At 36.4% G+C, this 13,979-nt stretch overlaps 1 protein-coding gene across 15 annotated transcripts in view; it reads left to right on the top strand.

Annotated features, from left to right (window-relative positions):
- Positions 1-13,979, top strand: part of PPFIBP2 (PPFIA binding protein 2) — a 108,141-nt gene that overhangs the window by 61,434 nt on the left and 32,728 nt on the right. For all 15 annotated transcript variants that reach the window (XR_004409114.2, XM_033006777.2, XM_042784747.1 and 12 more), the window contains one exon: positions 8,951-9,082. Coding sequence is in view for 14 of the 15 variants with exons in the window: in XM_033006777.2 (XP_032862668.2) it covers positions 8,951-9,082 (132 nt within the window). In the remaining variant the exon portion in view is untranslated. The remainder of the gene's footprint in view (positions 1-8,950; positions 9,083-13,979) is intronic.

The raw sequence follows: 13,979 nt of genomic DNA, 5'->3' as shown, positions 1-13,979 counted from the left end.
CAGAGCTGGCAGGTCGATGGGAAAGAACTTTCCCAGTGCAATTTTTTGTTATTACAGATGCAGGTCATCCACTGGTAATACAGTACATAGATATCAAAAATAGATTTAACACAGTAAATAACCCTCAAAATCTACGCCAGAAATTTGCAGGATAAATATTGTTCCTTGTGAACTTACTTGCTCTCCCCACCCAAAGTGTTGTGTTATACATTTACTATTTTAGCCTATGTGAAATACACAAGTCTTTCTGTGAACTATTCGTAGCTTTAAATTATAGTTGTGTTAATCTATATAAATTTATTTCAGTGCGATAAGGATATGTGTACATATGTATGTAAACAGTAGCAGTTTCTATTGGATGAACTTGTATCCTAAACCTTTTAAAATTATAAATCTCCAAGCTTCTCTGAAAAAGAATTTGGTCTCACACAACTTTTGCAGCCCAAAATGCTTTCATCCTCATACTTAATTGAGGGATCATTTATTAAAATGCAAGTAGCAAGTACATGTAGTTTTTCAGTGAGACCTGAAGTGAAATTCAAAGAACAGTAACTATTTAAGTTGTGAAAATCTGTTTTCAAACTTCAGGAGGGCATTCACAGTAGATTGTAGAGGTTTCCTGTTTCAGCCAAAAACTAGGCAGTTGTTCTGTGACTTTTGCTAAAACTGTTTATTGTTTCTCTGACTTAAAATTTTCTTTGATAGTCTTCTGAGTTAGCTGTGAATTCAAAGCATGATTTAACAGAACTGAGGCATTTGAAAATAGAATATAGTCATGCACGTACATTGCTATTTCAGTGAAAACATTTGAATCTACCTGTCTGGCATTAGGCACATGTGCAAATTACTTACAAAGCTGATCCTAAAGTGATAAGCTACAAAAGACCGTACTAAAGCTAAAGATGTCGGAGTATATCCAAATATGTTTAACATAAACCTTAAATCTAAATTTTGAGATCACTTTGAGCAGCTGTAATTGTGGCCAAATGGGAGTAATTTCAAATTTGTTTTCTTTCTTGTACACATATTCAATAGTTAGCAATAACTCAAATTTGCTGATTGTTCTGTGTCATAGTTTTGAGATCTTTCATTTGAACATAATTTACAGAAATAATGATGAGGTTGCTTATTGATTGCTACATTTTGAAGTGCTAGATCTCTCATTTACAACATATGATAGCTCAAGTTTGTGGATTTTTTTTAAAAGAAATAATTAACTAGGCCACAATTTGGTAAATATTTGTTTTTCATTTTAATCCTATGAGTTTTTCCATTTGAACTTTGCACAAACAGACACGCACACAAACACATATGCTTAATATTTTAATATTAGTGTGAGTGATGTACTTTCAATAGCTGAACCAAAATTTAAAAATAAATTCTGTGTGGAACTGAGATATTTAATTTTTTTTTTCTCACTGACAAGAGAGAAAATTATATTGATTTAACGTTTTAATTTTGTGAACAGTTGGACAAGCAAATTAAGTGAAATACTAGATGATGATGAGGGAATGGTAGTTGTGGTGTCTTTGTTACATGGATTACATCTCCCAGTAGACAGTGGGATATGGGAAACTCAAGTTAGATCTCTCAAAATCTCAACAGCCTAAGAAATTATACATTTATTATGGCTCAGCAGAGGGCCCTATTTGTCTATAATTTATTTTGAAGGTTCTTTTCTCAGTTCATCTTGTTGAAAAGATTACTCTCTACAGGGAACAAGTTGAGATTTGCAAAGAGAATGACCTGATAATGTGATGATTAGGGCGTTCATGTAAGATATGTGGCCAATAGGCCTTCTTGCAGTTAGTTTGCAAACACAGAGTGAGTATCTGGCCTCAGGGACTTCAGCAGACTGATGGATCAATCGGGTTTTGGGGGGAGTTGGGTTCAGATCTTCTCAGCCAGCAGCTATCAGTGTCCTGTACAAGTGTTCATGATGCTCTCTGCAGAGAGATGAAAGATACTAGTGTTATCACTGAGTTTTTCTAGTCAAAACTATTTAGTGGGTCTTTCAAGACATCATTTATTTATTTATTTTTACAGTAACCTAACATTTCTAATAAGAAAAAAAGTCATCTAGCTCTGTGTATCTATATAAATGTTATTGCTTGTCAGAAAGACTTCTATTATCTTCATGAGATGCATGTAAATCCAATTTTATTTAATGGTTCTGCTTGCTTATTTACAATATATTGAACTCCACTGATTTTTACCTGTGTGAATGTAAATTGACTGCTTATTCTACACTTAGAAACTACACTAGGAAAATGGAACGATAAAGACAATTGTCCTAGCTTGAAAAATCTTTAATGTATATTAGTAGAACTAAGCTAACTGCAGTATGGATAAGCACATTATTTACTTGTCTGGGAAACCATATACCTGAGTCCAGGATAAGCCCTGTTTTTCTAATTTGGGGAACTGTAAGAAAGGTGGCTCTTAATTAATTCTGTGCCCAAAATGCTACAATAAAAACAAAAATCATGCTACTGTAAGATAAGTTATTGACGATATCTGGTAGTTCCACAACAGAAAGGGTATGTAATGCTACCCTGCAAAATATTTTTTTCTGAATCTATGCTAGCAGAGACTTGTCCACTTTTTGTCAGGGTGGGGTTACTGGCTAAAATCCTTCTGGCTTATGATTTATGCACAGTTGTTTTAAACCCTGCTACAAAGAAAGTGATCATGGAAACACTTCTGAAACAGCAACTAAAATAAACTTTATACAAATTACATAAAATGGCTGTGCAGCATTTAGGGTGGACATCTTGAGTGAGGAATAGGAGCAACAGATACTGCTGCTGCTTTGCAGAAAATCATGATTCTTCATCACTCTAAGAGGATGGTGAAATATCCTTTAGTTGATATGCGAACTTTCAAGAAATTAATTGAGCCAATCTGAAGGTTACTGCTACAAAAAGGAGGCCTCATTCTGCTTTCATCCTCCCTGTTCCCAACCACGTGCTTCTGTGACTTACTTTATACTGACTCATGCTCATCAGACTTTTTCCTCAATGGCTGTGAGAAAACGAACTTAGGGTTCAAAAAGAAGGGGATATTTTTCTGCTGGGTTAGTGAGTTGAAACAGCTCACAGAAAAGGTCAAGGTGTGTCATAAGGGCAATGGTAAGCTGTGCATTTGACCTAGCTGTTTATGAAAACACAGCCAAAGAAAATACAGCTCATCAGCATTTGAGAAACAAGAGAATTCTGTGTAACAGATGCAGAGATGCCCTGGTGTGCACAGTTACAGATAATGCATGTGTGTTTTCATGAGATGTAACACTTAGTGTCAAACTCAACATTTTGGTTTTGTAAGGATACTTGTTTCACTTCAGACTCTAATCAAGACAAAGCACTTTTCACCTTGAAGGTGATTGCATTTTTTTTCTTGAAAACAAAGTAGGACTTTTCAAAAACTCATGAAAGTCAGTGGTAAAACTTTAAATTAGTCCTTAAGCATGATTCCAGTTTGGACAAGGAAACACATTTCCCTGATCATCCTTTGTAGTAAATGTTAAGAGAAGATTTCCTGGAGCGTGACTGGGATCAAGACACCAGTTTGGTGTCACTGAACAGACTTCCAGTGATATCTCTGTCTTGCCAGTGAATGTGTAAAGGATATGGAAATGCCAGCCTGTGTGAATAGTTACCTCTCTTGCCCCTTTGTGCATTGTAATGAATACATCTTAAAAAAAAAAAAAAAAAAAAAACAACCCTCCTGGAATTATCCTATGAAAACAATTTATGCTGTGACAGGCCATTTCCAGTTTATCAGCTGCTGTAAAATGTAAAATTACAGCAAATTTTAGAGAACAATGATGTGTATATATCTTGTTCTAAGTTAGTTTGTGGCATTTCTGAGTACTTTCTTCCAGTCAATTTTTAAAAAGTATTTTAAGAGTAGAGAGGGTCTTGAACATCTGCTATGTTAGCCTTGGGGGAACCTCCTATCAACTTGCTATCAACTTTTCTTTCTTTTGTACTGGGTACAAATGTAGAATAGAATTGGAAAGCAAAAGTAATTTTTGCTCTGTAAAGTAGCCTAAATTGTCCCATAACAGAAAGTACCAGCCATGCATAATATAAACACATTGGTGCTATGGAATCTGCGCTGTCAATCTTAACAGCTGTGTTAAGTCAGTTTGAAAAAAGAATTTTCTGCACATACAGATTTCACCTCCACAGTTCTTTTAAGTGCATTTGTTATGGTAATTATCATGAGTAAGAATAGTTAGTTACCTCTTTGCTATTCCAGTGCTGCATTTGATTTATTTGACAGATACTAGTTCCCATTGAAGCGCTCTGGCATAATGTATAACAGCATACGTTTTGCTTTGCCAGTCAAAATGCTGATCTTTCTAGCAGTGTCTTCCTGTACCTGACCTGTACCAAGATGTGGTTTGACCCTGTGTCTCCAATTTCCAAATTATTTCTGACACATAATTGCAAGAAGCAATCCAGGAGACTCTTGTCAGATGGTTGCATTGTGTAAACATTATTGTGTCTTCTATCAAGTAAATTCTGTTGCAAAGTACAAAGTACTTGGTTTTAGCATTCTTTCTGTCTTAAAATACACATAGAAACTGAAATGCTTGAATGCAAACAGAAAAGAATTTCTGTTTCTCTTGTTAGTTTATGGCCAGCTTCTTCCTGGGTGCGAGGAGCACAGGAAAGCATGCCAGATAGTGCCCTTTGTGAGGCATAATGGAGAATCTTAAAAAACAGTGGCTTAAAAGAATGCAGGGAGGAGCTATATGAGAGTAGGAACTTGATTCAACTTAATTTAGTGTATACCTGTTCTGGTTTTGCAGTTGTCTTATACTCAGGGGAGCCAGAATCCTATCTTGGTTGCTGGGTATAAATCTGGCATGTATCTGTTTGCCTCTCAGGAGCTTTGCTGGCCTGCAAGGATGATTCCTTCAACTTTTCAGTTGCCTGAGTTATCTGATCTTAGATGAATTTCAGCACTTGTTTATAGCATGCAGTAACTTCTTGCCAGCAGCTAGTTTAGTGTTCCAGATTTTGAAGTGTGCTGTCTGCTGCTCTGGTTGTGAGGCATAAGGGTTTCAGAGTGTGCTCTCTGGTTGTGCAGCTTATCCATACAGGTGAGCATTACACTGCTTTGTGATTTTATGGTTAACATAGGCATGAATCTGCTTTTCAGACATATGCTGTTCAAATTGGCAGTGCGATAGGAAGTTCTGTCCTTTCCTTCACTTAACCATATAATGGGCAAATGATGAATTGGAGGGCTGTAATTCACTCTTTGCTACCGACTTGCACCATTTCATGGTGATTACACATGTACATTGCTCTCAGCTGTGTTTTTGGTTAGGCAAATACCTTATTTCTACCACAGCTGACACACAGCACTTGAAAAGTACAGCCCTCATTAACAGTGGTTCTTGCTGTATTTTGCTTACCAGGTAGGTAGCTTGGTCTGTCTATCTGTCTCAATTATTTTAATAAGGGTGAAAAGTATGAAATTTTTTGAGTGTTGTGTTTTGTACAGTGAACAAGTACAAACTGGGATCTATGGGGTTTTTTTCCCCCACTTGACTAAAATCTTACTTATGGTTTCTTAATCAGTGTATGGCATGATTGTGTTTTCTGTAGAGTGCTAAATACTCTGGAATCTTCTGTGCTTGCAGCTGACAGCCTAGAAAAGTGTAGTGTCCTCTTTCTAAGCTATTTTCTGTCCTGTTAAATTTTATAAGCCAATTTAGAAGAATTATGTATTTTCAAGACAACAAAATGTGAAAGTGAGATATACAGCATGTGCTTCAGTTTCATTGACAATATTGAAAGACATGATTAAATATTTAAAAAGGATACAGTGTGAATTTTAAAGACACAGTTCTGGTTGGAAATAGTTTGCTGTTCATTGATCTGTCTGGTACATGCATATTGTAGCTTCTGTATGAGTTGTCTCTAATTTTTCTACTCTGAAATAGCTTAAAAATTGAGTTTCTAACATAAAACTTTGAGAAATTAAATTATATTTATAGTACACTTTAAAAGTAAAAACAAGTATCTTGTTTATGAATAAGATTCTCTAGGATATATTCTATTTCTGTTCTATATTTCAGCTCTTTAAGATCATCCTAAAGCTGCTACAGCCCAAATTACCATTTTGCCTGTCTTATATTATCTCTTTTGCTTTAAAACCAATAACATAAATTTGTATTTTCTTTTCTTACAATTGCATATTTATTCTGGCTGGATTCAAGTTGCATCATACCACTGAAATACACTATAATTTCTCTAACAAAATGGGTCACATTCTTAATGAGCTGTTCACTGTGAGCATCTGCTTGAGGATGAAAATAATTGCTTCCAGATGTTACCATTTCAAGAGGGGACATTTATTTTAAACAGCATTTTCTTTTAAAGCAGGAGTTAGACTCTGTAGATGCAAGAGAAATTGTCAGCTGTTTTAAATCAGTGTAGCTCCATTGAAAACAAACCAGGGATAGTTAGCTATTTTGTCTATTTTAAGGCAAAAGTTTTATGCCAGTTTACACTAGATGAGAATCTGATTCTCCAGCTTCAGAGCAAAGTCAAATTTTGTTTGAGTTGATTAAAAAAAAACAAAATAAAACAACATCATCTGCCTTCATGCTCACTTCTACCAGGTAGTGCCTTTGTGTTCACATGGAGCTGCTGAATTCAGAATGAGAGGAGCATGGTATTACTCTCCATTGTGTAACTAAGTGTAATTTGAGAGTCTATAGAAAACAGTAAGGAGTAATGCCAGATGGTGCACTCAAAGGATAGATATTTTGTTAAAAATCTCTAGAGGGATGCCATGTCTCCTTGCCTTATTAAGAAATCTTCCTGTTGTATCATGGAATACCATGTCAGTGTCAAAAAAAAAAAAAATTCTAAATGTTTTTTCAGTTCAACAGTGAATAGAGTCTGTCCATGGGGTGAAAGTGACCTCATCCTGCTAGCCTTTTTGATATTCAGTAGCCTTATTTCATATCAAAGTTCTCATTTATAGCTATGTCTTAATCTGCACAAGTCTGCTATGTTAACAGCTGTACAAAGCCTATTCCACTCTGGACTGGAATGTGCTTCTGGAACTTGTGCAAATTAGTATTTTTCTGGAAGATGGAGGAGTTATTCTTAACTATAATTGTAATTTGTAATCACCTTTGTAGAAGCAGCTACTTCTGAGATTTCATTAAGTGACTGCCTCTTAGAGCTTCTCAATAAAAAAAAAAAAAAGTCAGTGCACTACCTTTTCCAGATTAGTGCTTTATTTCATTCAGAGAAAAAAAAACAAACCATGAGGCTACATCTCTGTTTATTTTCCCATCCATACACAAATATCATTGCCAATGTCAGCAGGAATGGGCATGGCACTGGGAATAGTGGGTGGCTTAGATAATTGGTGTTGCAATGCAGATGCAAGTTTAGAACTATTTTTCATTTGGGCAGTATTCCCCACCAGACTAAAATAATTTACATGTAAAGCAGATTTGGGTTCCAAATAAACTTTAACTGTATAATTTTTAAAACAACTCTTGTAGCTTCCTTATCTCCAAGCCATTGTCTACAATATATTGTACAGTTTTTGGAAGAGATCAGAAAATGATGATGGACAGGGCAGTTTCTGATTGCTCAATAACATCCACGTAGATGCAGAATAACTATGGCAACTTCAGTTAAGTCACTTTTGTGTAATTCAAAGCAGAATCTGCTGTGATTTCTCAGTGTGTTTCATGTGATCAAGACATTAATGTGAGTTAGGAATTGCCATAAAAATCTTTAACTACTTAGAAACCTATGTTCTTTTGCAAAGATTAATTAGGCACTTGGAAAGTTAGGTATTGATTTTTCAGGAAGGCTTAAACTCATAAATGGATTTTTTTATTCTTTGAAAATGGAGGCCAACAGAGACATTTTATGTATATATATATGTGTGTGTGTGTATATATATATAAAAAATACACTCTGCTAAATTTTGGAAGAGTTTTTTTCTTTGGTTTTCTTGAAAACTGAAAGATGCAATGAAGGTATGAATACTGAATGTTTTCTAAACACAGGGATATCACTCTGACTAAAGTATGCCTTTCTCTGCAATCTGAAGAACAAACTCGGGTCACGCAAGCAAAAATCATGGCCGTTTATTTCTCCTCTAGGCTGTTATTCAGTTTAGAGATTGCCTTTTAGACTCCAGTTAGGGCATTCCACTTTTCATTCACTGCTTTCCCTCCATAGTATGTAGCCTTCAAAAGTTAACAAGTACTAAGTGGTGTAAACTTTTAAGTTTCTGACTGCAGAAATGTTGCTTGCCTTTGGTACTCTTTTAGTTAGGGTGCTCATTTTGTAGTACACCCTTTATTGAGTAACATATAAGAAGTTCTAAAATGTTTCATTGTAACACTAAAATGTAGCTTTGTCTGATGAGTATTTTTGAAAGTAGAGAACTGTTTTGTAATGTGTCATGTGGTATCATGTAGGTTTGTGTTTGTTCAGCCTCAGTATTGTTTTCTGATTTCATGCCTTGTCTGGGGATTAACTCTGCCACACATTATGTTGAAATAGGGAGGGGGGCACAATGGTTTAGTGATTAACATGGGAGAACACTTAGGTGAAAATAGCTGCAGAACTTGAGAAACACACGGTTCGAACAGTTTGAGGTATACATGCCGTGAAGAGGGAGAAATTTGCTTTCATATGAATTTGACAATCACTCCATTATTTATTTTTTAGATACTTTTTTATGCCTGCACTAAATGCTTACATCAGATCTATCTTGCTGCATTGTAAAACAGTAGCAAGTGTGACTTATGAAGAGGAGAATCATTTTGCTTTCATATTGAAAGCATTAAACACTGGAGTAGAGACTTTTCTATGGGTCTGCCAATAAAACATGTAGCATTCTATGAGTGTTCAAATAAATAACTGGAGAAAATGTTCTACTTTGCTTTCAGGAGTTGCTAAGTCGAACATCACTAGAGACTCAGAAATTAGATTTAATGGCTGAAGTTTCAGACCTGAAGATTAAGCTGGTTGGTATGGAAAAGGAACAGAGTGAATATGAAGAGAAACAGAACAAAGCTGAGGTGAGTTTCTTTTATTATCTTGTTTTCTTTTTTTTTTTTTTTTTAATCATGTGTCTATGCTATGCTGTCATACACCTGAGCTTTTGAGCTGAAATTAGCATTCTTGCAGCACGGTCCGTATCATTGATCCTGTGAATTCAGTGAGGAATATGATTATGCATTTTTGGGATGTGGTTTCTTTTTCCCTCTCTCATTATATTTCAGACGTTGCTGTTTGGCTTTAATCAAGGCACAAAGTCCTTTCCAAAATCATACATTGCAACTGGTATTCACTTAACCCTTTCCTCTCCACAGAAGCTGGACTGGCATGACCATGTGAGGCTTACCAGAGCTCTTCTATTTCCTTGTTTATGTGGCAGAGTAGACTGTAAGATCAGTAGTATCAGGGGTGCTGCAAACACTTAGATGAACATCCTTGTTGATTTTTAATGCTTTCATGGTACCTGGGAGGAAAAGACAAAGGGCAGGGCTTTTTCCTCAAATGAGCCTTTGCCCTTGTGGTTACATAATGAATAGTGCAAAAAAAAAATTACATGCATTGTAGGCAATTCTAATCCTTACACTTCAGATGTGGAGAGTTCTGGACATCAAAGATGCTTTGCTTTTTACCATATTGGTTAAGAAAGAGAGTATGAAACAGGGATTCATATGAATAACATCCATTTTTCATGGCAGTGAGGAGCGGGTGAGAGCTGGGAAGGAAAGTCATTATGGAAGACAGTAATTCTCATGAATTGCTATGTGTTGCCCTACTCAGTGGCCCTGTAAGGGGACAAACTAGCAAGAGAGGATTACCTAGCAAGGGAGCATTACTAGCTCCAAGATGTATACATTGCTGATTGAAAAAAGACTATGTTCCACACTGACTTGGGAGAATTTGAAATCCAGGCAGTGTTGGAAAACTGTTTGCTCTCTGTAATGTTGCTAGTGGAATATTTGATAACTATGCTTAAGTAATTTACCTGCAGTGACATAATATATTTGGGGTGTGTTTGGTTTTTGACTTATTTATCCTCTGAAGTTTTCTTTAGAGATTAAAAGATAGCTTAAAGAGAGCAATTTCTGGCAGAGGTTGCCAGCCACAGAGGCACCAGCTGCTGTTTTTACCATCTGTGGCCTTCTTATGCTCTTTCACCCATAATTGTCAGTGTCTTGTGTACAGAAGGCCTAAGCAGCCTCACACTACCTGAAAATCTGAACTGCTCTTGTGCAGTGCCTAATTGCTACAGATGGCAACCTGCTCCAAGCAGCCACCTTCCCCTGAGGCCTTCAGCACTTCCCATTACATGTCAAATACCAGGACAAGGCTGCCTAAATTATTACAGGACATGCACAGCCTGACTCCTAGAAAGCAACAAAGCTTTTGAGTACATTTGCATTGACAGGATTTTTAAGTAGCCAGTATGTCTGGGCCTGTGATGAGGGTGAGGCTATGACCTGTGAAATTCTTCTGCCACTGCAACAAGGTGTGCATGTCGCTTGGATGGAAAAGTTGAGCTTTATTGGCCTGGAAGCCTTTGTTGTATTGCTGAGTGATAGGAAACGTTTCTGCTGAGATGGAAAAGGATTCTAATCTGATGGAAAAGTTGAGAATCATTGTGTTAAGTAAGCTCTGAATTATTAACTACCCCAAGATGTGATTAGATTTCTGGCCTGTTGAAAGTCACAAACCTGTGTATACACAGCAAGGAATATGTGTCTTCTAAGTAAAGCTGTGGGAAATAAACAGCATTTTGGTTTGCTCATTGAGCCATTTTAAAAATTATTTCAGATTGTCCTGAATAAGAATTAATCCAATTTGTCAAGATAAACAGAGGTTGCTTTCAGTTAAATTGTGTGCTTACTTGAATTCTAATGCTTTAACCCTCAGCTCCTTTTACAGTAAATTTTAGTAATCTATAAATACAAACACAATTTTAAACATCAGAATAAAACTGATTATTGTATTTTCTTTATACTATTAGACTACAACTGCTGCTTAAATTTAGTAATAGTTTGGGTGTCTTCCTGAACTCCTTGCCTCCACTGCCTGACTAACTATTTCCAGTGACTAAACCACTCTTACGTATGCAGTCTACCTTTGGTTTGCTCTTATTTATGAATATTGTGTTGTGTTAACCTAATTGCTTCAAAGTGAGACAGTTCTCCAGAATGACAGTGACTGAATTGGATTAATCTTGCTGTAATTGTATCTCTGAATGTTGAGGCTACTACAGCATGCTCTTGCAGTGTATAATGCCTCAAATAAAATTGCAGTTAGTATTTTTACGTAACTGGAACAAAGTGATGGGTGACAGAGCTAGAGCCTTTCTTATAGACTGCAGCTGGCCAACTGCTGCTTTCAAGACTGAGTTTGGGATTGGCAGAGGTGAGCAGAACAGTGATTTGATAGATTTGCTACTATCAGAAGTAATAGTCCTCAGTTTTCACCCTAGTGCATCTGTTACAGAGGCATCCAGTAGTTAAGCCATTTTAAACAGTTTGCTAATTATACTTCATGGATGACCCTGCCATTTCTAAATATAATATCGTGGTTTTTAAAGTTTTAAATTAAATGTGACATTGCAGAATAATTCAGCTAAAATATGTTTGCTCTGTACTCTAATTTTGTGTTGGCTTATTTCACAGCAGCTGTTTCCAGTCACATAGAATTTATCTATAGACTTATTTCTCTGGTTGGGCTGGGGGGAAGCAAAGCAAATTAAGATATCCTTCCAGATATGAGCAAGTTTTAATCTGTCAGATTCGTTTCGCTTTATCTTGTGCAGCTGTGGTTTAGTTTTGGTTTTAGTTAGCAGCAAAGAGTTTATCAAGCATCTCTAACCTCCTCTCAAAGGTATTAATTTCACACTGAATGCCACTTATCTCTGGCTCTTCAAAAGCACATGCTAAATTTAAAAGTGCCATTTATTTATATAGATATCATAGGGGTCACGAGAATAGCTGCTTGTAAATGGACCATCTCACTCTTGGCTTTGTCATTTTAATTCCTTTTTCATGCAATAATGTTCTACTTTTGCTGCAGTGCTGCTGTGGAGGTTTCTGAAATCCCACCTGAAGGAGTCTGTGTAGCTTTTGTCTTACCTGAGAAGCCTTAGAAATTTTGGAAATATCTTTTCTCAATGTAGCAAGGTATGAGTGAGCAGCATTATCGAGTGATTTACGGCAGCCCAGATGCCTGCTCTACCTGAACATGGATGAAAGAGACCTTCTATCACTATCAGGAGACTGCAGAAATAACTGTGCATTTCAACTTGCTTAACAGCCCTTCTTATGTCCTACTTCTTCTTTCTTAGCATAGGATATAAGTTTTGTGGGTTTTGCTTTTTCATACCGAGGATCTGAAGTTTGCTATAAGCTGTTGGGAATTGTTATGTGGCTTTTATGTGGACACTTCTGAATTAAATTTCTAGTGCATAGTTACTTGCAATTTCAAAGAAACTTGAGTCAGTGAGCCACTGATTCCCACTCGGGAGTTTGGTGTGTTGTCCCACCTGAATCAAATTCAAGATGTAGTATATTAGTGTTAATACATTTTCCTGCTGTGAAAGAATCTCAAAAATAAGAAGCCATTTCTACCTTGAAACTAGAAGCAACTGTAAAGGCATGTATTGCAGCTGGAATTCATGTGTTTCTCCTTCATAAACCTCTTATCCTTCACTGAGATAAGGATTTCTGCCATTTCTGTACTGTCAGACTTGCCCTGAAGGAAGTCTGTGTGGATGCCAGAGTGTTTCCCATTCCCATTTTTGATGTGAGGCAAAAGAGAAAAAAATTACAAAAAGGCAGCAGAAGTGTTTCTGAACTCTCCCACATTGCCACAACTGGAACTGCTGTCAGTTTGTATTCAAAAGTCTGTGCATCTTGTTTGAGCAGTGGTTCTTCTGAACCTTCCATGGGTTAACAGTGTTCTCCATCAAAGATGAGCACAGAGTAAAAAAGAAAGCAAGGGAGGTGGATGCATGTCCTGACAATTCCAATCTGTAGTTGGTACTGCTTAATGAGGTATCATTGTGGAGGTGATGGTAAAAAAAAAAATCCAACAACAAAAAAACAAAGCATGGAAGGTGGAAGGGTTGTGGATAGTATGTAAATTGTAGATACAGCTAGTACTATGGGTGTTCTGCTTTGCAGTGCTCTGATAAGAGGATGAGTTAGCTGGGGGGATATTCCCCTCACTAGTGTTATACTGTGTTGCTGCAAAGTGGTTAATGTAGCTACTGAACATACAAAAGATATGGTTTCACCTAGGGGAGCTTTTTGTAACCTGTACAGCCCTAGCAGAACATGTCAGCCTATAAAAGACTGGATATTGCAGAGTTGGTATGCTAGGACCCAGTATTCTTGCTAAATTTTTTGCTTGTTTATGGAACTAATCCTCATTTACATGTATTAAAGGTTTGTTGGATGGAAGAGAATGGGCATCAGACATTGTGATCCTGATTGTGAATAATATGTATAAAGTTAAATATATGCAACTGCTTTTCTGAATTTCATTTTAAGCACAGTGCCCTATAAGAATACTTAATTGATGTGCAACTCTTTTACCGAACTGATACATACACTTTTGAAAGGTAATCTTTGTGGATACTGGTGCAGTTTGAGATTGGTCATGTTAAATACTTACTTAGTCAGAATAATGTCCTGTCCTTGCAGCAGCTGTTCCCTAACTTTGAGATTATTGGTTCACCAGAGTTGACATTACAGGAGGACTGTTGTGCATTGTAATGAAGAAAATAAAAAAAAAAAAAAAAAAAAAGCTAGGTCATTTGTTGTTCTGTCCACTAAAATCTTTTCTACTCCTTTGGAAGATGGACTAATCTCATCAAATTTATTCCACATGAGAAGAAATCACAAAACATATGTATTTCATGTACATGAAAATTAAGAGAAAAAC

The sequence above is a fragment of the Tyto alba genome, unplaced genomic scaffold, assembly GCF_018691265.1.
Source record: "Tyto alba isolate M040663 unplaced genomic scaffold, T.alba_DEE_v4.0 Super-Scaffold_8, whole genome shotgun sequence".
In the NCBI taxonomy this organism is placed as follows: Eukaryota; Metazoa; Chordata; class Aves; order Strigiformes; family Tytonidae; genus Tyto; species Tyto alba.
The sequence above is the reverse complement of the archived record's forward strand: the minus strand, read 5'-3'. Positions and strand labels throughout refer to the sequence as shown.